The sequence below is a fragment of the Cervus elaphus genome, chromosome 4, assembly GCF_910594005.1.
Source record: "Cervus elaphus chromosome 4, mCerEla1.1, whole genome shotgun sequence".
Classification (NCBI taxonomy): domain Eukaryota; kingdom Metazoa; phylum Chordata; class Mammalia; order Artiodactyla; family Cervidae; genus Cervus; species Cervus elaphus.
The window spans coordinates 40481452-40506514 of record NC_057818.1 but is presented as its reverse complement, the minus strand read 5'-3'; the positions used below and the strand labels follow the sequence as shown (position 1 = coordinate 40506514).

General features: G+C 39.4%; 1 protein-coding gene across 1 annotated transcript in view; it reads right to left on the bottom strand.

Annotated features, from left to right (window-relative positions):
* Positions 1–25063, bottom strand: part of HYDIN (HYDIN axonemal central pair apparatus protein) — a 348507-nt gene that overhangs the window by 151132 nt on the left and 172312 nt on the right. Inside the window, 5 exon segments of the mRNA XM_043899028.1 lie at positions 409–552; positions 2385–2658; positions 6810–7048; positions 23255–23407; positions 24790–24954. Of these exon segments, the coding sequence (XP_043754963.1) occupies positions 409–552; positions 2385–2658; positions 6810–7048; positions 23255–23407; positions 24790–24954 (975 nt within the window).

Here is a 25063-nt window from a genome sequence, read left to right as displayed (position 1 = left end):
GCTCAATGCCCAGTACATACCAATCAGTAATGGGTAGCTATTCTAACTGGTTACTATAATTATCAAAGATTCTTATCCAACCATTTCTGTACTATGATGTCAATTTTAGCTATGTAGAGTAAATGATGGACTGAAATGCATTTTCAGTGCACGGAATAGCCCTTCATTTTGGTCTTATACATCAGAAATGATGGAAATAGAATTTCCGTGGCAATTCACCTTTCAAAGGAATGTAGGCTTAGATTAGGAATTTTTAGTTGAATGTGTACTGGCCTCTGAAGTTGAAAAAACATTGGTGGGGTGTGGGTCTAACAGGATTCCCATTGATTTAGCTTCCTAAATGAAAGTGTGAACATGTGGACCCCTGGCAGGAGAGTGCCCGGCCCTCTGCTGCACAGCCTCACTGACCTTCTCCAGTCGGTAAACGAGCTGCTTGGTGGAGAGCTGGATGAATGGCGCCACAAACTCACAGATGATGTTCACAGTCATCACCAGGCTCTTCCCCTTTTGCGACCCAATGATGGTGTGGCACACCAGCTTTTCCTTGACTACCTGAGGACAAGATATAACAGCATTTGTGGACCCTCCATAGTTCAGAAAACTTAATTCTCAACCAACAGCAAACATTCTCAACTACTTGCCTGGGGACACCAGGGAAGAGCACAGTTTTCTGAGCAGTGCATGTCAGGGAGGGGATTGGTTAGATATGGCCAGGGTGGATCCTGTATCTACTTCTGACTGTCCCTGGGGGCACAATCAATTTACATCCAGTTTATCCAGTATGTTTATGGAAGATCTATTATGCACTGGGGCTGTTAGGGACTGGATACACAAAAGAGTGATGGACGAGGCAGATAAAAATCCTTCACAGGCTATCACTGTGCTGGACACCTGAGGCTGACACAACATTGTAAACCAACTACACTTCAGTTTAAAAAAAACCTTCACAGGCTTAGAGCTCAATGGTAGTTACATGATTTCTTACCAAGCTAGCTGGAAACTGACTGGAACAATTTTACCTTTCACATTTGAATATTTAAAAATCATATACGGTAACAGATACTTCTTTGGACCCAATAAGCCTAGATTTTTATAAAGTAGAAAGGACCCAAAGTGAATTTATATCATGAATAGCCTTTATTGAAGACTGGCTAAGGTTTCAGATGTTAATGAATTCAAGACGCATCTCACTTATGTAGCAGAACTTGGAAGAACATTCAGCGAAGCTTTTAGTAAGGCTACAACTGAATTTAGAACCCCAGCAGCTCAGATTTAATGGCTTTAAAAATAGCCAACTCCTGATAATGACATTGTAAACATGTTCCTGCAATGGACCATCAGTATTGAGCTGAGGGGCTGCATTCTATTCATCTTTGCATCCTCAGTGCCTACTCTGGTGTTTGTCGTGTGTACATACTCAGTGAAAGTTGGCTAAACCCCTCAGTAAGAGAGAGAAAGAACACATTATACACTCCACCATGGGAAATAACTGTCTTTTTTAAGTTGAGGATGTGTTTTACCTGAAAATATTCTGTGAAGAAACAATTTAAGTGAAACAAAGTGACCCTGTGACCCCAGAGGAGCTAAGCAATGGACCAGATTTCCCAACTCATCTGCTAGGAGACAACTTATTACTGTTTCCTTTTTCATGAGGAGAAAGTTCAGCATCACATCCCAATTTGGTAACATGAGCAGAAGCTCAGGTAACCACCGTTTCTCATTCATAAAGTCTGTCTTTGTGAAGAGGCTTATAAATGATTTCAGATTTTTATGTTTTTGATGGTTTCTAACCTCCATGAGGTGATAAGAATAAACAGACACATGGTTGGATCTGCCTAAGTGTCTTTAGCAGAATGGTGATAATGTGAATAACAGCAGAACATCAGAGTTGAAGATAAATGCAGCTCTTTTATCCATACATAAAAAGGTAATGATTATAAATGTGAATCTTTCAACTCAGGCTGAGAGGAAAGGAAGTGAAGACGTTCCAATACCTAGATAGGAGAGGCAGCCAAGATGGACTATAAAAACATTTTAAAAAACAAATATTAAGTGAATACTGCGAAGTGTTAATAAGGGGCCTAGCTTTGCCTGAACGTTGGTTGTCCCTCCACCAGAGACCTACTGGCTTTATTAACTCTGGGGATGAGAATCTGCTTTAAATGGTATTTTAAGATTGGATTCACGGCAGCTATAGAAACAAACAGAAAACTCCACAGTGCTGAATCTTGAATGGAATGGGTGCTGCCATGGTAACACAGTGCTGTATGCAATCCTTGAGAAACCATAGCCTTCCTTCAGATAAATGTCAAGAGACTCACCTAAGAAACAGAGCAAAGATTTATTTAGGAGAATAACAGCTTCTAAACATGGCGTCCTCTTACCCTGGGAGTGGTAGAATAGCCTTCGAGTATCACATCGATCGTCTGGCCTGGGGACAGCTCCATCCTGACGGGGTGGAGCTGAAATACGGGGCCGTGAGGCTCCCTGGGTGCCTGGCAGCACTGGACCTGGGGCTGGCTCTTCACACGATCCTTCTTGGTCAGTTTCTTCTTGCTCAACTTTTCTTGGGGACAGAAATCTTCATTCATCCAGAATAACTGTTGGGCCCGACGTCCCTTGTTGGTCAACTTGAAGTGGTAGTAATAGGTGTCCAGGCTGGAAAAGAGGAGGGAGGGATTCATAGGACTTCCCTGGGGGTTGTTCTGTTCAGCTCTACACCCTTGGGATTTATCCCTCTGGAAATACTTAAAAAGTGAGCAAAAAAATAGACATCAGTATTTTTTTTTTTTTTTGTAATGTAGAAAGGCTAAACAGTGATGCTTTAGGAGCTGCTACAGTAATAGGACAATGTAGCATCTCCTCATAGGGTCATCTACTCATAGGGTCCCTGAGTTACCATCACCAGGGAAGGGGTTGTGGGGAAGTGGCTCCTGTGTCCTCAGTGTTTCTCATGAGGAGAAGCCACCACAGAACACAAAGATACAGATCATGTGAAAACCACTTTCATTTGCGAGAAATGGTTCTGAGGAGTGAAAATAAAATACCTCCTGGAGGAGAAGCTTATTTCAAATTGTATTGAGTAAACTTCTAGTGACCAGTAAAATGCCTTGTGATGGACTCAATTTGAAGGGAACTTCAAAGAGAAACAAAACATCCTCTAAGCCTTACAGTCAAGGAGATTGTAATAGATTAGAACACCAGCCAGACTGGTCATTTGTCTTAGACTCATGTGCTTTAAAGATGCTACTATTTCATTCACTTATTCATTCATCTGCTCCACAAATAAAGTACCTCTTTATTGTCTGGTTCTTTGCAAGCTACAGTGATTTATAAGATCTTGGAGGTGGTTTATATGTGTTTTTTGTGTTTTTTTTTTTTTTAAACTGATTATAAGCTTACTTTAAAATATTCTTTTCAGGGAAAAACTCATCTCAGGACTTTTTAAATTTATTTTTAATTTTGAGGGACTTTGAGTTTTCATCTCATCTGTCCCTTCTTTGGAAAGATGTCATATCTAATAATAAGCCTTAATAAAAAATGAGTGCCAGTTGTCAGGTACAACCACTTTTATCTAAATATATGTCCAACAGGGCTTCCTCATTGGAGTCTTTACTTTGTAGTTAGACTTCATGGCTAAAAGTACACTTTTGGGGGAAATAACAAGTAATAAATACTATAAACTAGGTAGGGTCTCTGTCACTTATTCACAGTATATCTTTTAACCATCACAGCAACCCAGTAATAATAAGTATATTTACTCCCATTTTATTGACGAAGAAACAGAAGCTCTGAAAACTCAAAGTTGTTGTTCAAAAATATGCCATCAGAAAAGCTGGCATCTGAGTATTTCTTTAGATCTTATGTCCCCAAAGTTGGCAAATGTTTCCGGTAAGGGGCTGAATAATAAATATTTTAGAGCTTCCCTGGTGGCTCAGATGGTAAAGCATCTGCCTGCAATGCGGGAGACCCGGGTTCAATCCCTGGGTTGGGAAGATCCCCTGGAGAAGGAAATGGCAACCCACTCCAGTATGCTTGCCTGGAGAATCCCATGGACGGAGGAGCCTGGTAGGCTACAGTCCATGGGGTCGCAAAGAGTCGGACACGACTGAGTGACTTCACTTTCACTTTCCTTTGGGCCTTGTGGTCCATTACAACTACTCTACTCTCCACTGCAGTGTCAAAGAAGCCATAGAAGATACATGTATATGAATAGCCATGGCTGTGTTCCAATAACACTATTTTTTTTAATTTATTTTTAATTTGAGGATAATTGCTTCACAATGTTATGTTGGTTTCTGCTATATAACAACACGCACCAGCCATAGTATACATATGTCCCCTCCCTCCTGAGCCTCCCTCTCACCCCCTACCCCTTCCCCTCCTACTAGGTGGTCACAGAGCACTGGGGTGAGCTTCCTGCGTTGTAGAGCATCTTCCCACTAGCTATCTGTTTTACATATTGTATTGTGTATGTTTTAATACTACTCTTTGGATTTGTCCCACCCTATCCTTCTCCCACTATGTCCACGAGTCTGTTCTCTATATCTCCTTCTCTATTTCCTGCCCTGAAAATATGTCCAATGACATTTTATTTATAGAAACAGGAAATGGGCTGTAGTTTTCCCACCTTTGCTTTTGATGACTCTTCTGCAGATTGCTGGCATCAAGATTTTATGTCAAAAAGAAGGACAGTAGAGTTTAGGCAGAGCAGAAATTGGCAGTTAAAAGTTACATATTGCTTCTGTTTTCATAGAAAACTATCAGCTAACCCTCTAATTATAGGCAAGTGTCAGAATATCTTTTGCGGTTCAGTTCATTTCAGTCACTCAGTCATGTCCAACTCTTTGCGACCCCATGGACTGCAGCATGCCAGGCTTCCCTGTCCTTCACCAACTCCCAGAGCTTGCACAAATTCATGTCCATCAAGTTGGTGACACCATTCAACCATTTCATACTCTGTCATCCCCTTCTCCCACCTTCAATCTTTCCCAGCATTAGGGTCTTTTCCAATGAGTCAGTTCTTTGCATCAGGTGGCCAAAGTACTGGGTTTCAGCTTTAGCATCAGTCCTTCCAATGAATATTCAGGACTGATTTCCTTTAGGATGGACTGGGGTTGGATCTCCTTGCAGTCCAAGGGGCTCTCAAGAGTCTTCTCCAACACCACGGTTCAAAAGCATCAATTCTTCAGTGCTCAGCTTTCTTTAACAGTCCAAATCTCACATCTATACATAACTACTGAAAAAACCATAGCTTTGACTAGACAGACCTTTGTCAGCAAAGTAATGTCTCTGCTTTTTAACATGCTATCTAGGTTGGTCATAGTTTATCTTCCAAGGAGCAAGCGTCTTTTAACTTCATGGCTGCAGTCACCATCTGCAGTGATTTTGGAGCCCAAGAAAATAAAGTCTGTCATGATTTCCATTGTTTCCCCATCTATTTGCCATGAAGTGATGGGACTGGATGCCATGATCTTAGTCTTTTGAATGTTGAGTTTTAAGCCAGCTTTTTCACTCTCCTCTTTCACTTTCATTAAGAGGCTCTTTAGTTCCTCTTTGTTTTCTGCCATAAGGGTGGTGTCATCTGTGTATCTGAGGTTATTGATATTTCTCGCAGTAATACTGATTCCAGCTTGTGCTTCATCCAGTCTGGCATTTCTCATGATGTACTCTGCATATAAGTTAAATAAGTAGGGTGACAATATACAGCCTTGATGTACTCCTTTCCCAATTTGGAACCAGTCTGTTGTTCCGTGTCTGGTTCTAACTGTTGCTTCTTGACCTGCATACAGATTTCTCAGGTATTTGACACTATTTGTAAATTAAGAAGAACATGTAATTAAGTCTGATTTGCAGTATATTGTTTTCTATAATTATATCTGAATGCACTTAACAAAGAAATCTGGAAACAAAGGCATGGTACGCAATGACAAAATGCCCTGGCTTATAGTTAATGGACAGGAGGAGACGGCTCTTAAGATTATTTTGTCAGGTACACCTTCTCTTAACAATGTGTCCATCTTGGTTTCAGGGCATCAGATCAGAAGGCAGGAGCATCCCTTTGAGATCTGTTCACAGTATTGAAACAAACAGGTACCAATTCAGCTGGCTCATGAGAGTCAACTAGTGACAACGTGTGACTCTTATGAGGAAGCATGAACCAAATTCCATGGTTAGTATTCAAACCCCACACATTTTAAGAGTTACATTTACATCATTCTGCTCAGAGGTGTCTATACTGTACCACCTGTTATTTAAATATCTAGGCTCTCTAGCGTTTCCTGAGTGATCAGGTGAAGCCAACCACAATCATTTCAATTGTTGGCTCTATGGTAAGGAGGCAAGCAGAGGACATGATACAGGAAAAAGTCACTGGCTTTGCAATACCTGAAAAGGTACATTTGCAGTATATTTTTACTTTCCTAGTTATATTCTATGTATGTTATCACTAAGTTGCATCTTTATTTTCTACATTCATGGAAAGAAGTTAGCAATGTATTGAAATCAAAGAAGAGAAATCATGGCTGAGATTCTAAATCTGTCACAGAGAATCCACTCTAAGTTTTAGAGAAGAACACCCTTCCTATGAACCAACTCTTCTCTAGTGCAGAGGGATACAGCTTGCAGTATGTAACCAAACTAAGACTAGAAAATGTCTCCTTGTGGCTGATGAACCACCTGGAGGAGGGAAAGTGAAGATGAGGAGGTTAGTTCTATTTACTTAAAAATAATTTTTCGAAGTAGAAGTGGTGCTCAGTTTATGCAATATATATGATATGTATAAAAATTGGTCCATGATATTTCTTTACCTAAAGTGTGCTCCCAAATTGAGTTCTGGTGCAAAGGGCTTATCTGAAACAATGGTGGAGCCAACTCCTGAAGCCTGGACAGGAATTCGGTAGGTGTTGCTATTTTCAATGTCCAAAACGACTGTGTCTTTGAATGTCAGTATGTCGTTCAGGTTGGCGGTCAGTGTCAGTTCGACATCACTTTCTGGGGGAACAATGCCTTCACTGGGCTCAATGGTCCAAAGGGACTTTTTGTGTGCCTGTAAAACAAGACTACAAGTTAACTGTGAAGATATTCTTGGCTTTTCATTCTGCACATGTCAAAGCTGTCTATACTTCAGATGCCTGGCACTGCAGAATTCAACATCAGAGACAAACATTATTTTTTTGAATCAAAGCAGCTGGGTGTTTGTTGGCTTTTCTTTTTTTCAAAAAGCAAATATGATTCTGAAGAGCAAACCTACAATTCTACTTCTGAATGCTCTGTGAAGATTCCTTACATCTTTTTCATAATGTGACAGCCCAGCTCTCTAACAAACTTATACTAATTATCTGCTCTAATCTCCAAATTCTGAGACACCAACAGAAGGTACAAAATCCTTCCTGAAATTTGAAATTTTTAAAAGAAATGTTTTTCAAGTGCAAAGTTTCTGTGATGTCATAGTAGGGGTGAACAGCTTTCATTAATAAAAACAATGTAAAATCATCTTGGTTTCTACTATTTCATAATAATCAAGAGAATTTCATTTGCTAAAATTCCAAACTTATTTTAAAACATGTTACAGGACTAAATAATAGAGTTGGGAGTGACTCCCACCAATGTATTCCCTTTAACTGCTTAGATCCTCATAGCTCAGTCTCTTTCCTCCCCAAGGTCTTTGACTGAACAACACTTGGCAATGAAGCTTACACTTACCACCACATTTCAAGTTGAAAACCTTCCCCCTCCAGTACTCCTTATACTTTTACCCTGCTCCATTTTTTACCATCTTCTAACATAGTACATGATTGACTTATCATTATCCTGCTCTCCCTGCACTACAATATACACTCTCTGTAGAAGGGATTTTTGTCTCTTTAGTTATAGTCATTCTTGTATTTATAATTATGCCTGGTACATAGTAGATGCTTAATAAATACTTGTTAGATGAACTTATATATCTGCCTTTTAATCAAATCCTGTGATGTCAGAGAACTCATTTATCAACTAAGGTAACATATCCCTGGTTTTTAACAATCCATAATATCTGGTATGTCTTCCTTACATTAAGCAGAGATCTGTTTGTTTTTGACCTTCCATATACTGGTATTTGGTCAACTCCGTTGGAGCTAAATAGAACAAATTGAATCTCCCTCTCTTGTTTAACAACCCTTCAAATTACACCTCCAACTTGGGAAGAAAACCTCTTATGGCTCCAAAGTAAGTTGAAAATTTGGCTAACATGTCAAATAATAATAACTAAAAAAAATTACTCAAGCTATAAGCATCTTATTTAAAAATATAAACTCTGGGTCTTTAGTGTTAATCTACTTTCCGCGGCTTTTAAGACTTTTCTCCTTGTATTTGATTAATTATAGTGCAGTTTCACTACAATGTGTCCAGTTACGAGTTTATTTGTATATCCTGCTTGGAATTTGCTACCCTTCCAGAATCTGTGGTTTGGTATCTTTATTTCTGAAAAACTCTCAGCAATTATGTGTTTAAATACTGTTTCTGACTCATTCTTTTTTCTTTCTTTATATTACTCCATAATAAGTGGGTATGACTTTCCTAGTGTGTCCTCACACGCTTCATCTGCATTTTCCATCCTTTCTTTCCCTCCTCTTCATTTTGGATGATTTCCTCTGAGCTGTCTTCCAGTTCAATAATTCTTTCTCCAACTGTATATAATTCACTGTTAAATACATCTAGCATATTATTAATTGCAGTGTTTTTTGAATTCAGTTTTATTATTTACTTTTCTTTTTATACATTTTTCAGCCTTTTGAGATCTTTTAAAATTCTGATTATGACATTCAACTTATTAGCTACTTTTCCTCATCCTTCCCAGTCATCTGCAAATTTGATAAGCATATTGTTTTATATGTAGTTAAAAGCAAATACTTTTTAAGTGCATATAGCAAATACACGCTCAGTGGTTCTGAGGTCAAGATATTGCGGGAGACACAAAAATGTCCAAAGCACAGTTTCTGCCCCCAAGAAGTTTATAATAATGACATTCAGAGAGACAACCATGCAAAACAAAAATGCAAGTCAGAAGGAGGCTATGGTGAAAGTGTCTCAGGGAAATATAAAGAACAAGCTGCATTTTTGGAGCAGAAGACGTTGAAATTCTTTGTATGATAAATCTCCAGACACATTTTCTTTTCTGTCTAAATATGAAATTGAGCTTAATTATCAGAGAGTGTGATCCTTAACTATCTTATGCCATTGCTTAATAAAATTCAATTTGTTCCACTCTCATTTTACATGTAAACAGTATCTCAAAATTAACACAAAGCACCATATCCCTATTTTGATTGTTCTATTATTTATATTAATTCTAACAGTACTGTTTTGTTTTGAGAAAAAAATTACTCAGAAATATTTATATGCATAAATATTCATAGAAAATATTTAATGATGACTAACAATGTATTGGGAAAAGGCTGAAAACAGAAAAGACGTAGAGATCATTTCAAAACTTCCAGGATAATAATGGGGTGGCAAAATCAAGCTTTTCACTTCATTGAAGAAGAGTCTGATTATCCCCTCATGAATCTTCCTTGGCTCCCTGTACTCTTCTGAGTAAGGAAGCTCAGAATAAGCTCTCTTTAAAAAAAGCAGAGAGAAGAAAACAACAATTTGAAAACAAATGTAAAATATACTTTATCGGCTGGATTTGAGAGAGCATTCCAGTCCAAAGTTATCCTTCCTCTATTTAATTTCTATGGTGTATTTCTCTTAGCAAAAGAAAAAAGAGAAATGTGAAAACACATGTAGCTCCATGAGGACTGAGGTTCAATGTAAAGTTACAGATCAGAAATCTCCTGGGTTTGGAATAGAGTTGTACTGTTCGATGTTCATTGTAAATAAGAAGAATGTATTTTGCAATTTGCAGGCAAGAGTTAGAAATGTCAGTAGGCAGAATCTTGTAGGATGACAGTGCCTGGGAATGTCACCAAAACCCAGGTCTAGCCCCAGTGTAAACTCAGAGACTGGATTTGGTGAGTGGGCCCTGAATGGTCACCCTCTTGGGAACAGGGTCACAGGTACTTAAATAAAGAGAATCTAATATTTAAACCCAAATGCCAATTTCCCAATTAACAACTGAGGAAAATCCTATTTCACCAGATCAGAATGCTAATTACATTTTGTCTTGGCTTGAAAGTGCATGGGAACTAATAAATTGCATTTTAAAATTCAAATAAATGAAGCAAAGAAGAACAGTTCTCAAGATTATAAATTGTTTATAAAGAGGATGTAGATGAATGATGAGAAAATTTTAATTTTGGTATTAATGGAAATTATAGATTTAACTCTAAGTCACGAGTCCTATTATTATTCATAACCTTTTAATATGGGACATCTCTAGAGACATAGATAGAAAAGAAAACAAACATGAAATACCACACTAGATAAACTAGGGTTGAGATAAGATATTTGTATGCTAATTGTCTCTATTCAGAACACTTGCCAAAAGAAATGTTGATGTTTGTATGACAAACTGTTTTTCCAAAATTTTTAAACTTTTCTCCTCATACTAAATTAGCCCCAGTGAAATACTTTTAATATTAAGAAAACAGTAAACAAAGTCTGTCTTTCCATAAAATTGACTTGTATTTGTGCATAATTTTATCCTAAAATATTAGTAACAAAAAATAATAATTCTCATAAATTTAATTTTGGGGATTATAGATCAACTATTACTGCAAGATAAACTACATGATTGAATATCATATATTTTGCTCATGTTTAGGCTCAAAGAAATAACTTCTTTGCATCTTCTTAATTTATCCATTTTTTAAAAAATAGTGTCTGATAGCCCAGTCACAGCTATGTAGGCTTATTCTAGCATGAACTTCAAAACTCTTACATGTATAATTGATTCACTATGCTGTACTGCAGAAGCTACACAAGACTGTAAATCAATTATACTCCAATAAATTTTTTTTTTAAAAATAGATAACCAACAAGGACCTACTGCATAGAACAGGAAACTATACTCAATGCTATGCAATAACCTATAAAGGAAAAGAATCTAAAACAGAATACACATACACAAACATACACATTTCAATAAAAAATTAAAAAAAAAAAAACTCACAGCTTCAACCCATTTCCCAGTTCCAAAACCACAGTCACATTTGTAGGTATTTGTTACAGCAGTACTCCATTCTCAGCATCAGTATCTGTCTTCGTCAGCTGGGGCTGCTATAACAAAGTACCATAGACTGGCTGGGTGGCTTATAAACTACAGAAATTTATGTCTCACAATCCCACAGACTGTAAATCCAAGATCAGGGTGCCAGCATGGTTGAGTTCTCCTGAGAGCCCTCTTCCAGACTGAAGACTGTGGGCTTTTCCTTGTGTCCTCACACAGTGGAGAGAGAGCAAAGAAGTAGCTCTCTTTTGACCCTTATTAGGGAATTAATCCCGTCTTTATGACCTCATCTAATCCTAATTACCTCCCAAAGGCCTAACCTCCTAACACCATCACATCAGAGGAGAAAGTTTCAAATATGAACTTTGGAGGTATACGAACATCCAGTCTCTGACATTCTGCCCCAAAGCCCCCAAATCCACGCCGTTCTCATATGCACAATATATCCATTTCATCTAAATAGCCCCCAAAGCACTTGCTTGGTTAACTTTTTTGGTCTCACAGGTTCACAGCTAGAGAGGAATTTTACCTTAGGATGAATGTACCTGAGTCTTATTCATACCTGATTTAGTTGATAGTTAGATGAGACTCAGGACCTTAGAGGTGATACTGGGACAAGTTAAGGCTGTTGGGATGGAATGAACTTATTTTCATGTGAGAAGGACATCAGTTTGGAGGAGCCAAGATGGAATGTTATGAACTGAATGTTTTGTGTTTCCCCCTAAATTAATGTTGAGACCCTCTCCTCAGTATGATGGTATCAGGAGGTGGGGCTCATGAACCAGATTAGTGTCGTCTTTAGAGTCACGAACCCTGGAGGAGGGCATGGCAATCCATTCCAGTATTCTTGCCTGGAGAATCCCCATGGACAGAGGAGCCTAGTGGGCTATAGTGTATAGGGTTGCAGAGTCAGACATAACTGAGTAATTAAGCACAGCACAGCACAAGAGTCACCAAAGATTCACCTTGTCTACTTCACTGAGGATACAGTGAAAAGTTATGAGCCCCTGGGGTGGAAGAGGGCCCTTGGCAGAACTCAACCACACTGGCCTCCTGATGTCAGACTTACAGCCTCTAGAATTGTGAGAAATAAATTTCGGTAGTTGATAAGCCATCCAGCCTACTGCTACTTCGTTATAGTAGCCTGAACTAAGACACAGTCCCAAAGTACAAATACTAATACCTTCTAATATATTGGGCTTCCCTGGTGGCTCAGATGGTAAAGAATCTGCCTACAATGCGGGAGACCTGGGTTCAATCCCTGGGTTGGGAAGCTCCCGTGGAGAAGGGAACGCTACCCACTCCAGTATTCTGACCAGGAGAATTCCATGGACTGTATAGTCCATGGGGTTGCAAAGAGTTGGACATGACTGAGCGACTTTCACTTCTAACATATTAACCATAGGAAATAACACAAAAGTGAGTTCTAAAGAGCTATAAATGCAGATAGATGCTTTTAAATGAGTCATTATAGCTTCATTTCATTGGAGTTTTTATTATTGTACATAGGAGTCTTTGACATATCATTTGTGTGTGTGTGTGTGTGTGTGTGTGTTTGAATGAAATTGTTTTATTTAAATCATGCTTTCTGATCCTTGAGTTTCAACCATCACTGGGAAGACATATCATTTTCAGTCTGATCTACACAATCAAAGTAATATATGGAAATAGATATTCCATGCTTGAGCAACCAGCCCTTCTCCTTACTTAGAACTACTTGTTTTACTTTCAGTCTTTTGATTCTAGGCTTTTATTTTATTTTGTCAAAGCTTTCTTTATCTCTTTAATGAGAAAGTTACTAAAATAATACAGCTGGTTCCAAGGAGAACACAGGGACTGGTTTATACAGCCAGTGAAAGGAAAAATTGCTGAAATACAATTGCTAATAAGTTAGATATTTAATTGCTTGATCTCCTATAGAACAATAAAAAGACAACATTTGATGTAATCTTTCACATTTCTACGGGTCTTTTAGAATTTTAATGTCCAGATTGACTTGAAAGACACATAGTAATCTGTTTAGGTGATTATTTTAGATAAAGTAGTGTCAACTGCTATAAGGGAAAGACCCCTGACACTCAATGGTTTAAAAAAAAAAGCCATTTATTTTATTATTATTCCTGTTCACACACATTCCAGTTGCTGGCAGGAGTGAGGATGGGTTTCTGTTCCATTCAGGCATTCAAGGGCCCCAGCTAAATAGAGAACGTCATGTTTAATTCATGGCTTCTTTGGCAGTCTGGACACTGACTGACATCTGCCCAGCCAATAAGAAAATACAGAGAATGGAGGGTCGTAGGCCAAGATTTTATGCACCAAGCCTGGAAGCAGCACAGATCCCTTTGCTCATTTCCACTGGCCAGAGCTCGGTCATGCAGCCACACTTAACTCCAGAGGAAGCTGGGAAACGTCACCTGCTCTGGTTCAAGAGGAAAGGAGGACAGACATAGTGAACTACCAGCCACTCTCTGCTACAGCGACCTTGTGGGTTCAGTCTACTGTCATAGTCTTAGGTCTTTCCCAACTGCCTTCGATCGTAGATTTTGGAAGGTGAAGAGTTCACTCCACCAGAACACAGAAGTAGAAGTATCACATTTCAACTTCTCTGGGAATTTCAGGCCTGGAGTTCATATCTATCTGCTGTTAGGACAAATGGAGGAGCAGCTAGGAGATAAAATAAAAATGTTCTAGGCAGGATCATCTCACTCTGATGGCCCTGCTCCCCAAATACATGGCCTTTGAGCACTCTATCTAGTTTGAGGCTTAGCTTACAATTAAAACATAAATCAATGCCATTTTTGTTCTTCTTTTACCAAAAAAACAAACGCCTTTCAGAAGAGGGCATTATGAATGTCAGCTTTCGTGTTCTAACCATTTATTTTCCTCCTCTAGCCAGTAGCACAGGTCAACCCGCTGTCTATAGTAAAGAGAGGGTGTCACCAGCATAAGTGCTCTTTCAAGTCAGGGGACATTAGTTTTCGATGGATGGGTACTACTTCTATTCTGATTCCTGCTGACACAGGTTGGCTGCTCTGGAAAGAAGACATGACGTTGCTCTCCAGGGCTGAAGTGGTGAGTTTTCTTTTTGATGAAGCTTATTAATCAATGTTTGGCACAAAACCAGGCAGCAAAGTACATCCTAGAATCCAAGAACAAGTCACAATAAAATGCCTGCTGCTAAGATATTGGACTGTCCTTATCAAAAGTCAGTCTCTAAACCACGTTCACCTTGTGTCTCTTTGGTATTTGGCTCTTAGGGGTGTCCTTTGTTTTTAGGGAGGACTTGGTCCATGTGACATTTTCTGTTATTAGATGGCAAATCTGACTAAAGGGGGACCAATGAATGATAATCTTGGCTATGGAGGACACTCTGTAACCCTTTTAAAGGTTCCGATGGTTCCGAAGGAGGGTTCTAAAGGAAGAACGACATTGTGGTTTGAGTCCCAGATCTGCCACTTTCCAGCTCTCACACGTTGGGCACGTCGCTTCACTGTGTCCAGCCTCAGTTATCCCACCTGTAGCTCATGATACTGATGACAACTTCTGCAAAGCATTGATGATTAAATGAGGTGATGCACAGAAAACTCAGAACATCGTCTCGCACACAGTAAATCCCTGTAAGTAACAGCTACTGTCATCATTTTACCAAGAGCCGAAATGCTCCACATGACATAATAATTATGGGCTCAATAGTATTGTATTTCCCGTGACATGTATTACCAAACTCATAAAACAAGGATAGATGCTAAGAAGCATTTAACATGCAATACTCTTGTCAGAAGAGAAGCATCTCATAAGCGTTTACAGTAGGTGGACATCTAAGATGGCCCCCAAGATCTCCATCTCCTGGAGTCCAGTTATCTTCTCCAAGTTATTCAATCAGACACCAATCTAGGCACTACTGTGAAAGGTCCCGAGTCAGCTGATGTTGAGGAGGAGAGATTACCCTATTGGGCCTGACTTAATCAGGAGAGCCCTTAGGAGGGACTGGGTCTTCCTAGTGAGGAGATTCCAAACAGGAGAGGGTCTGTAAGGGGCTCGACAGCTGACAGCGGCCCCTGGCTGACAGCTGGCAAGAAAATGGGGCCTCAGTCATTCAACTGCAAGAAAAGAAACTCTGCCAAACCTGAGGGGGCCCAGAATGGATCTTTCCCTCATCAAACCTCTAGAAGAGAATGCAGATCAGCCAGCAACTCCATCTCAGCCCTCTGAGATCCAAAGGGGAGGATCCAACAAGTCATGCCTGGACTTCTGACCCATGGAAACTGAGGTAATACATCTGTGTTGTATTAAGCCACTAAGTCTGTAGTAATTATTTACTTAGCAATAGAAAACTAATACAGATTTTCAAATATTTGTTCCTAAAATGATTTAAAAAAAAAAAAAACCTTTCCTAAGGCTTCTACCAAAATTTCAGCAATAGTTGCCTTTGTTTCCTCTATGAATTGGGGCTAAAATGCTTCAGTCATTCAAGTAGCTCATGAGCAACACATACAGGTGGTTGGTATGCATATGTGCGTATGATAGTGCAGAACACAAAAAGTTGTGATCTTCTGCATTTCAGAATTCCAGGCCCACTGGTGAGGAGTGTTAATCCCTGCTCCCTGAGGTTACACATATTTAAGGCTAACATTTGCTTTTTATTTGACAACAGGGCATTAGCACACTTCTTAGCCAACGCTCAGGTCCCAAGGTAAAGCAGCCAGTGCTTTTATAAGTTACTCTATCTTGTATTTAATATTTTCCACAAAAGACAGAAGTGTTTGCACATGTCGTTTTAACAATAAATGAACGCACACACTCAGGCAGACCTATCCTGCAGTGCTAATGACTAGGAAGCTTGAAGCAAACAGCACTGTGCGCTTGTCTCCAGAAGGACTCGCTTGCCAGTTGAAATCTGCAGGAATTTCCTTCCATGGGATGACAGGACACAAATATCAACAGGAACCAAAGTGCAGAGTGAGGAATTTCTTTGGATTTATACCATTATCTCAGCAGATGATCAATTCTTTGTGGAACAAGAACAATGAACAGTCACCGAGGCCTTTCTCTTTTTTGTCCTCTAAATGGTATCTCTAGCCATATGGTTCTCTGCCCTGAAGTGAGTCACTTTGCTGCTTAAAATAATTAACTGAATGTTAGGAAATGAAATACAAAAGAAATGATGCCAGAGCTTTATAAGAGAGGCGCAGAGGGTCATGATTAAAAAAGAGGGCTTTAGAGTCACATGGAGACCGGTAGGTCAACTGTAGACTCTGCCAATTTGTAGCCAGGTGACTCTGTACTAATTTTTAATAAAATGGGTGCCACAGAATATTCTGCCACAGACAGAATATATTCTGTCTACCACAGAATAAATACTCAGTAACTGGTGGTTATTATAAGGTTATCATTCAAAATTTCATGTCCAGTCCTCCTTCCTGTTTGTGCCCTCCCCAATCTAACTTCTTGACAGGAATCTCTTTCACAGACCTGATCCTGTGCCTCTCCTACTGGAGATTCTGGATGGCTCTCCAATGTCTGGACTAGTAGTGCTGATTTTTCCCCTCTTTGGGAAAACTATGGAACCTCTTCAAAGAAAAAGTGTGTGCATGCACACATACACACATACACCTCCCACATACAAACATACTCCAAACACATATCCCAAACTTCACATCTAATTTCCAGGGTTCAAGAACCTCCAAACATGGTGGATATTTGTCATCTTTTCTGCTTGAAACAAAGGCTGTGTCCTAAGTCATTTCAGTCATGCTCGATTCTTTATAACCCTATGGACTGCAGCCCACCAGGCTCCTCTGTCCGTGGGGTTCTCCAGGCAAAAACAGTGAAGTGGGTTGCCATTCCCTCCTCCAGAGGATCTTCCTGACCCAGGGATCGAACTCGGGTCTCCTGTATTTGCAAGCCACCAGGGAAGTCCAATTTGTTTGAAACAAAGGCAGCCTGCAATCAAGACTGGTACATCAGATAGGAGCCTCTGGTCTGGAGGATCTGTTTCAAATTCTTTGTTAAGCAGAACTTTTGTAGGCTTACTTCCCAGGCACTGTCAGTTTCCAACAGGCATCCTTGGCCTCAGCCACACTGAATCTCCCCAGAGGTGCTGTACACCATCACTGCATTTAACTGTGCTGCTCTTTGGAAATGTACACCCCATTTCCCTGTCCTCCTCCTCCTTATTCCTCAAATCTCCACTCGAACGTGCCCATCTATAAACATTTTTAATTTTGTGGGAGAATTAGCCACTTCTTAAAGGCTTCCCTGATAGCTCAGTTGGTAAAAAATCTGCCTGTATTGCAGGAGACCCTGGTTTGATTCCTGGTTCAGGAAGATCTGCTGGAGAAGAGAAAGGCTACCCACTCCAGTATTCTGGCCTGGAGAATTCCATGGATTGTATAGTCCATGGGGTCGCAGAGTCGAACATGACTGAGCGACTTTTACTTTACTCACTCATTAGCCACATCTTACGCTGTGCTTATATATAACACTGCACACTGTAATACTGTGTTGTTTTTGTATTCATTACTTTTTTTGAGATTGCAAATTCTTTGAAGAAAGAGATCATTCTTATGATCTTATGAAGAAAGAGATCATTTTTATGTCTCTCCCTTCAGTGAGCACAATTAGTCCCAGGCATGGGGAAGATACTTAGAAATACTTGTCAATAAGTACATGAAAAATGTTCAGTATCACCAGTAAGCCAAAGAAACACAAACTTAACTAGCAATATGTTCTTTTTTTCTCATCTGCCAGATTTTGCAAACAAAATGCCAGCAAGGGTCTGGGACAGAGTAACCTTCTTTAACACTGAGGGGGGTAGGATGGGTAGGATATAAACTGGTACAAATTTTCTAGGAGATAATTTCAAAAGACTTACCAAGACTTAGTTACATTCATGTCTTTGATCTAGCAATTCCATTTCTAGGAATTTAGTCTAAAGAAACCGTTAAAGATGGGAGCAGCAATTAGGATGTGAGTATTGCTTACAGTGGTGAAAAGCTGGAAATCACCTATTGGTAGGCAATTAGCTAAATCAACTGTGGTGAAGCCAAATGATGCAATAAAGTCAGTCACTGTAAATGATCTGTGTAGGAATATTCCTTAATAATTCATATCAGAAACTGACTATACCACACTGTTCAATGAAAATAGCTGGTAATGAAATAGTATTGATGGTGGGGGATAGGAATACACAGACAGACACACACAGTACAGTTTTGGAAGATGTACACCAAAAGCTTAATAGTGGTTATGGGCAGGGTGGCACATGAGTGACTTTTCTTCTTTTATTAACTTCTGTTTGTTCTATAAGGATGCTAATTTGTGTAACAGGGAAGACACACTTTTGTTTCTTGAATAAGTAACTCATCCTAAAAGGATATGATCACCCTTCTCTTTAGGGCCCATTTAATTTTAACTCTGCTTGCTCTCTTTAGTTTCCTTCCCAGTTTCTTTCTTTCTTAGAAGCTTTTTCTTGAAAAAATAAATAATGCATGCCACAGTGTTGAATTCAAATGGATTCTAATGAGTCTGTCTCGCTCTCATGCACAGGACCACTAGTTACCATTCCCAGAGGCAGCCATTGTTTCCAGTTTTCTGCCTGTCTTTTCAGAGAAACTTTATAAACAAAACTAAAAAATATACCTATTTTTATTTTTTCTTATATAATGTTTCTTGCATAAGTGGTAGCATACTTCTACATACTGTCTTGCAGCATGATTTAAATTATTAAATCTTATTTTTATGAGATATATGCATTACACAATTTACAGAGTTAAATGGTTCCAGAAAAGGCATTTTTGTGAAAAACAGAAGTCTCTTGCACCCACCTTCCCACTTTATCAATCCCACTGTTGCTCATCAATGAGGGCAACCACTGTCAATTTTTAGCATTTTCTTTTGCTGTTATCTATCTTTTGCTGCTTCATATCTACAATCTACTGTTACTTCCTACCTCAGCAGTTTGAGCCTTAACCATTTGCTTCTGTGGAAGGCAATGATAGCTTTTTCCCCTTTCCCTCTCTCTCTGAGTTTGTCTGTTTTACCAACTCTTCTACATTTTCATTTTGGGTAGTTCCTTCTGAACTTTCACTTCCACAGTTCTCTATTCATCTGTATGTAATGCACAGTTAAACTCATCTACTGAGTTCCTAATTTCAATTTCATTTTTAAGGTTTTCAATTCCCATTTGTTCTCTTTTACACTTTCTAGATCTCTACCAAAATTCTAAATTGTGCCTTTTATTTCCTTGACTATATTAAGCATATTGTAGTTCTATGTTAATTTGTATCCTACGCTTGGTAATTTTAAAATTAACTGTTTGACATTGTATATGAAAACTGTAAAGATATTTTGAGGCTTAGAATCATGTTGTCTTCTTCTGGTAAGAACATATATTTGCTTCTAGGAAAGATGTGGCGGGAACTAGGAATCCTGGAACTCCTTCATCCAGGCAGAGATTATGAGGTCTGCATTACATCACTTTTGTTTCCAGAATATAGCTTTTCCTAGTCGGAACCAAAAGTCTGAGAGTTTTACCAAGTTCATTCTTCTTCAGTTTTTATCTCTCTAGCCTGTCTCGATTCCAGTGTTTATCTTCTTAGATCAACAAGTTTTCTGAAAGCTCCTTTTAGCTTTCAACCTCTTCTGGTACTATATAGAAAAAGCAGTCATAAATGCTGGGTTTAAATTTCTCAACTTCCTTTTTCTTCTGGGTTGTTGTCACTGGCATTGTTGCTCCATCATTCCCTTAAACTTGTGATTTTTCATATTGTGCCCAGATTTTCTCCCTGTTCTTAAAGGGAAGGAGTTTAGAATGACAGATTGATTGAAAGGGCTTGGTCACTGAGATGTTGAGAGTTCCTATTGGTCAAGCAACTGTCCTACTTCTTAATTTCCCCCTTTGCAGGGAGTGGGGGGTAGGGGGAAGTCTGTGAGAATTCTAAGGCCAGCAGAGTTTGACTATATGAGGGAAGCAGGTTTCTATAACTTACATAGCTCTTACGATTACACAGCTCTTAAGATTACCAATAATCCTTTAAGGCTACAAGGAGGTATCTTTCAATAGGGACAATAATGTTCTTTCTGAAAATCACTGCCTTCTCAAGACTCAGTCAAAGGTGTTCAATCAAACACAAGGCATGAAGATAGTTAAATAAAAGGAACTAGGACTGCTCTGAGCATATAGACATGATTTACATGGTGCCAGGAAGCATCTGCACAAATACTTGAATAAATAAGCTCCAAGAATCAGAAAGCTAATGAACCTAAACTTTCTAAAGGAAGTTATTTGCTAATAAATCTCTTTTCTTTGGTGTAGAAGAATACATATGGATTCATCAATAAAAATGTTTTATATTTTATAAGCTGGCTTCACTGTCAAAAATTACAGAAACCAGTGAAGAGTAAGAAAAAAGGCAGTAATAGTGCTCCCATCTGATAAAGCACTGTACTATGTGGATCAGTAAAATTTGAAATCTTAAGGCCTCTCTGAGTGTGCCTTATTTCTTTTTCTTTCTTACCTAAGAAATATAAAAAATCTTAAGATATAGTGTCATAAAAATAAAAAAGTCTTTCCATAAGCCATTTCACCTAGATCTTTTTGTCTGTCAACATTAATAATCAAAATCACCATTTATTGAATGCTGATGTTTATTTTTCATCAGGCTCTTTCTACGTAGATTATCATGTTTAATCTTCGAGATGCCATTATTAGTTCTACTGAAAGAGAAGGAACCAAAGCTTCAGAAAGATTAAATAACGTGCCCAGAATTAGCACACGCAGAGTTAGGGCTTGATTCCGGATGCGTCTGACTAGAACCCATACTGTTGATGGTGTAGAACACCACTGCCGCTCTCAGATACTCAACCACTGTTTGCTAGGTGACCACCACATGTACGACAACTGTGCAAGATGTATGACCAAGCTCACCCTCAGGTAAATGCTGCCCTTCTCTCCCAGGCTCTTTTCAATTTAATATCCTAACATCCCAGAGGAGGACTTCTTCCTTCCAAAGCATGAAACAATGCTGCATACAATTTCATCACAACCAACATGTAAAAAAATATCCCAAATGCCATTCTACAGAGAGCTCTACCGTGTTACAGATGCCTCTCCAGTCTCTTTCCATTCACTTGTGACACAGAAGATAAAATGGCACCGAGGAAGAATATGACTTGCTCCCCGATCAGCTTCATCTGATCTTTATGGATGTCAGGATTTCATACCATTAATTCATCTGATCTTTATGTATGTGTGTCAGGATTTCATACTATTAATAGACCTTTACACCATGCTCCTTAATGCATCTGTCTTTTCTCATTACATAAAAGTGTGTTTCATTTTGTACTAGCTTATTATTGAGGATGACTGTCTACTGTCAGTGCACAAACAGGCAGAATGAATTCTTTAGTTTATAATGACAATGACAGGCATCCCTTAAGAGTAACACGAGTTAGTGTCTTAGTAGACACCAATGTAGACTGCTATAACAGAATACTATACTGGGTGGTTTACAAACAACAGAAATTTATTTCTCACTGTTCTGGTTGGTAGTCTGAGATTAGAGTGTCAATATAGTCAGGTTCTGGTGTGAGGTCTCTTCCAGGTTGTAGACAGCCATTTTTTTCTTTGTATCCTTAAGTGATGGAGAGGGTGAGAGAGCTCTCCAGGGTCTCTTTTATGAGGGCACTAATCTCATTCATGATGATTCTATCCTCATGACCTATTTACCTTCCAAAAACTTCACCTCCTAATACCATCACATTGAGGGTTAGGATTTCAATACATGAATTGGTGATGGTAGGGGTGGGGGGGTGGCACAGAGCACAAACATTTAGTCCACTGCAGTTCTGCTGATGGTGATGCTGGTGAAGGGGAAGAAGTTATAGATTTGTCTGGAGGAGGGAAAGTAGAACTTTAAATAAAAAAGCCACATTTGATCCGTATGAAGGAAATTTTACCTTAATCTCCCTCTGTGGTGACAAGTATTAAGTGTATGACTAAATAATAACTAATGAGCAAAAACAATTTGCTAAAGCTAATTAAGAGCTGGAATAGGCAGAATGAAGATGGAAAGGCTTATAAAGCATGCAGGAAACCAATATATTTTTCTTTTATTTTCTGGCTAGCTCTTTCGTGACAAGGAAATCAAGCCTCCTTTCATTCTGGTTTGAGCTTATACTTGAACTAATCATATTTAATCAGCAGACCTATCACTCTAAATTCAGGGAAGGTGCTGACCCATCATGTAATCAATAGCTTTCCTTCTCCTAGAGTGGTTTATAATCAGTATGACCTGCTGGAATCTGTCTTATGAGTTTCACATTTAGCTATGCCAAAGTAAAAAAAGTCTCAAGTGAGGGTCAGCATGAGGGGCTTACAGCTGTCTGCCAAGTACAAACCTTTGCTTCTGGAAGTCTCTTGATATCACTGCCATTGGTATCCTCTTGTGACTGAAAGAGTCACTTGGTAAGGCTTAGGAAGAGCGTGATCCATTTTGGAATGGCTATGACTTTTACACGGTAACAGAGAAGATGCCCATCTTGATAACTTAGGATGTTATTCTCTTATTATCTTATTCCTATGAGTTTATTCTATAGATTTTGTTCACAATTAAGGCTAAGACATAAGAACTCTGCTCTCTCATAAAGATACATTTTTATCATCCTTTTTTCGGTGCTCACTGGTAATATGTAAAACATTATAAAAAATAGTTAAGAGGTTTGACTGTAAATCAATGAGTTAAAGTGTTAAAACCTGTCTTTTACTTTAATACAGAGAAAAAAGATTATACTTTGAAAAAATGAAAAGCCATAGTTGTCTCCATGTCTTAGCAATTCTAAACAATGCTGCTATAAACATAAGAGAGAGTGTGTCTTTTTCAATTAGTGTGGTTTTTTGTTTTTTTTTTTGAGACATACCCAGGAGTAGGTTATAATAAAGAGGAGCTAGGGATGAGACTAACACAGTTTAATGCAGTTGAACTATGTAAATCTCTGCTTCTGTAGATCATTTTCAAAGACATGTTGCTGAAATAAGGCCACTGCTTCTAAGATACAGGCAAAGCTGTGTTTTCATCATGTGAGAGCTCACAATCTACTCACCATGTATGCCTTGAATAATGCGGGGATGAAGGACTGGTTAGACAAGTTGAGAACCCTGAGCGAGTCCTTCAGGACGTAGATATTGCCAAAATCAACTTGACTGGGATGTACATAGATAACTGGGCCTTCTCCGATGCTCTTTAAGTGACATGCCTGCCGTCCATGCAAGAGAAAGAATACAGGAATGGCTGAAATGGTGGGCCTTTAAAATCAAACTGAAACAGAAGCTTCTAAGCATCCCTTTAAAAAAGCAGGGACATAAAAGGTTGCTATTAGAACTGACAGTCCTTCTCCCTGATATTCTGTAGTGAAAGGTCACAAGGATGGCCCCTCTGATCAGACCCGTGAATCTAGCATGGAATTCCTCCCTTAAAATAAAGCTTTGCTTCCCTGGGTCAGCCCAGAGCCGCGCACCAGTGGGAAACCAGAGTAACAGTTCGGTATGCGCCACCAGAACTCCAGTCTCAGGAACACTTAGGGGTTAAAGACCAGCACTTCAGGGCTGGATGTGGCTGGACAGAGTCCCAGTCCTTCTGCTATACCAGCAATACGACGGGCGCCCGCCATGCAAAGCTGTGCAGGCTGGGGACTGAAATTCGCCTTGCTCTCCCTTCCCTTCCCCTACGCTCTCGGCCAGGCACTCTGTCTGCCCAAGGAAGGGGGTCTTTTTCTTTCATAAAATGTTTCCTGCTCAGCAAAGTTACATCTGCTACATCTGTGCAGGGCAGGCGTGTAGGCTAGCAGGTCACCTGGACTGTGGCACCTTTCAGCTGGCCTGTCTTATGATGCTGCTTTGTAAGTCAGATGGCTTATCTATGTGATCTTATATGGAAGAGATAAAAGCAAAACCCTAGTTTATTATACTCTCTGAGCAATCAGAATCACTTCAAACAAACGTATGTTGACACCACTCAGCTTCTAAGTAAATCCAATGTCTAGGAATTCATAGCCTACTGGGGCAACTTCCTTCAAGGTTTGTCCTTTGATTCAGCTCAAGCAGCAAAAAGCTTTCCGTGTCTCCCTTTTCTCAGGCTTGGAGTAAGTAAGGTTAATCGGTGATACAAGTCCAAGAATATAATAGGATATGCTGCAGCATATAGTTGTGTATACATATCCAATAATCTACAAGAAAAGTTCTGGTGAGCAGTGAAGGACATCAATCTCAGAGACCACATGTAGCAAGCTAGGGATACCCAGCTTTGTAGCAGGAACAATTGTAAAGGGGGTTAATCATCCAGATGTGCTGGTCCTCTGTCCTCAGAGATTCTGGTTTCATGGGTCTGGAGAGGGGTCAGGTGTGTCTGAATGTGTGAGAAAAATCAATTGCTATAAAGCACCGTTTTCAGATGTATCCACAAGCAGATTCCCGAAGCAACAGCCCTGGTATTTTACCACTGCAGAGAGAAAATGAAAGACTCTAGAAGACCAACAACTAGAGGATATGCAAATATGGTGAGTACCTTATAAGCAAAGGTTAGAATGTCCCCACAAGAAGTATGGCACTTAGAACTGCAATTCTGATAACAGGCACTCACCATTGGGGGATCCTGGCTCCCAAAGGTTGAGATGTAAACTGTGGACCTGTATTCCCCAGGGACTTGGGTCTCCAGGGTCAGAGGTATGTGAACTGTGCTGTGCGGAGCAATGATCCCACAGGGCGTGGGACTAGAGAGCAGCACAGTGGGCACATCCTGATATACCTGGTGGGGGAGAGAAGCTAGAAGGATAAGCAAGCCCCAGGTTCAGTATGAAACCAGTAGCATGTTACATTATTTTGAAACAAGCATTGTCCTGAATCCACAGAGGGTC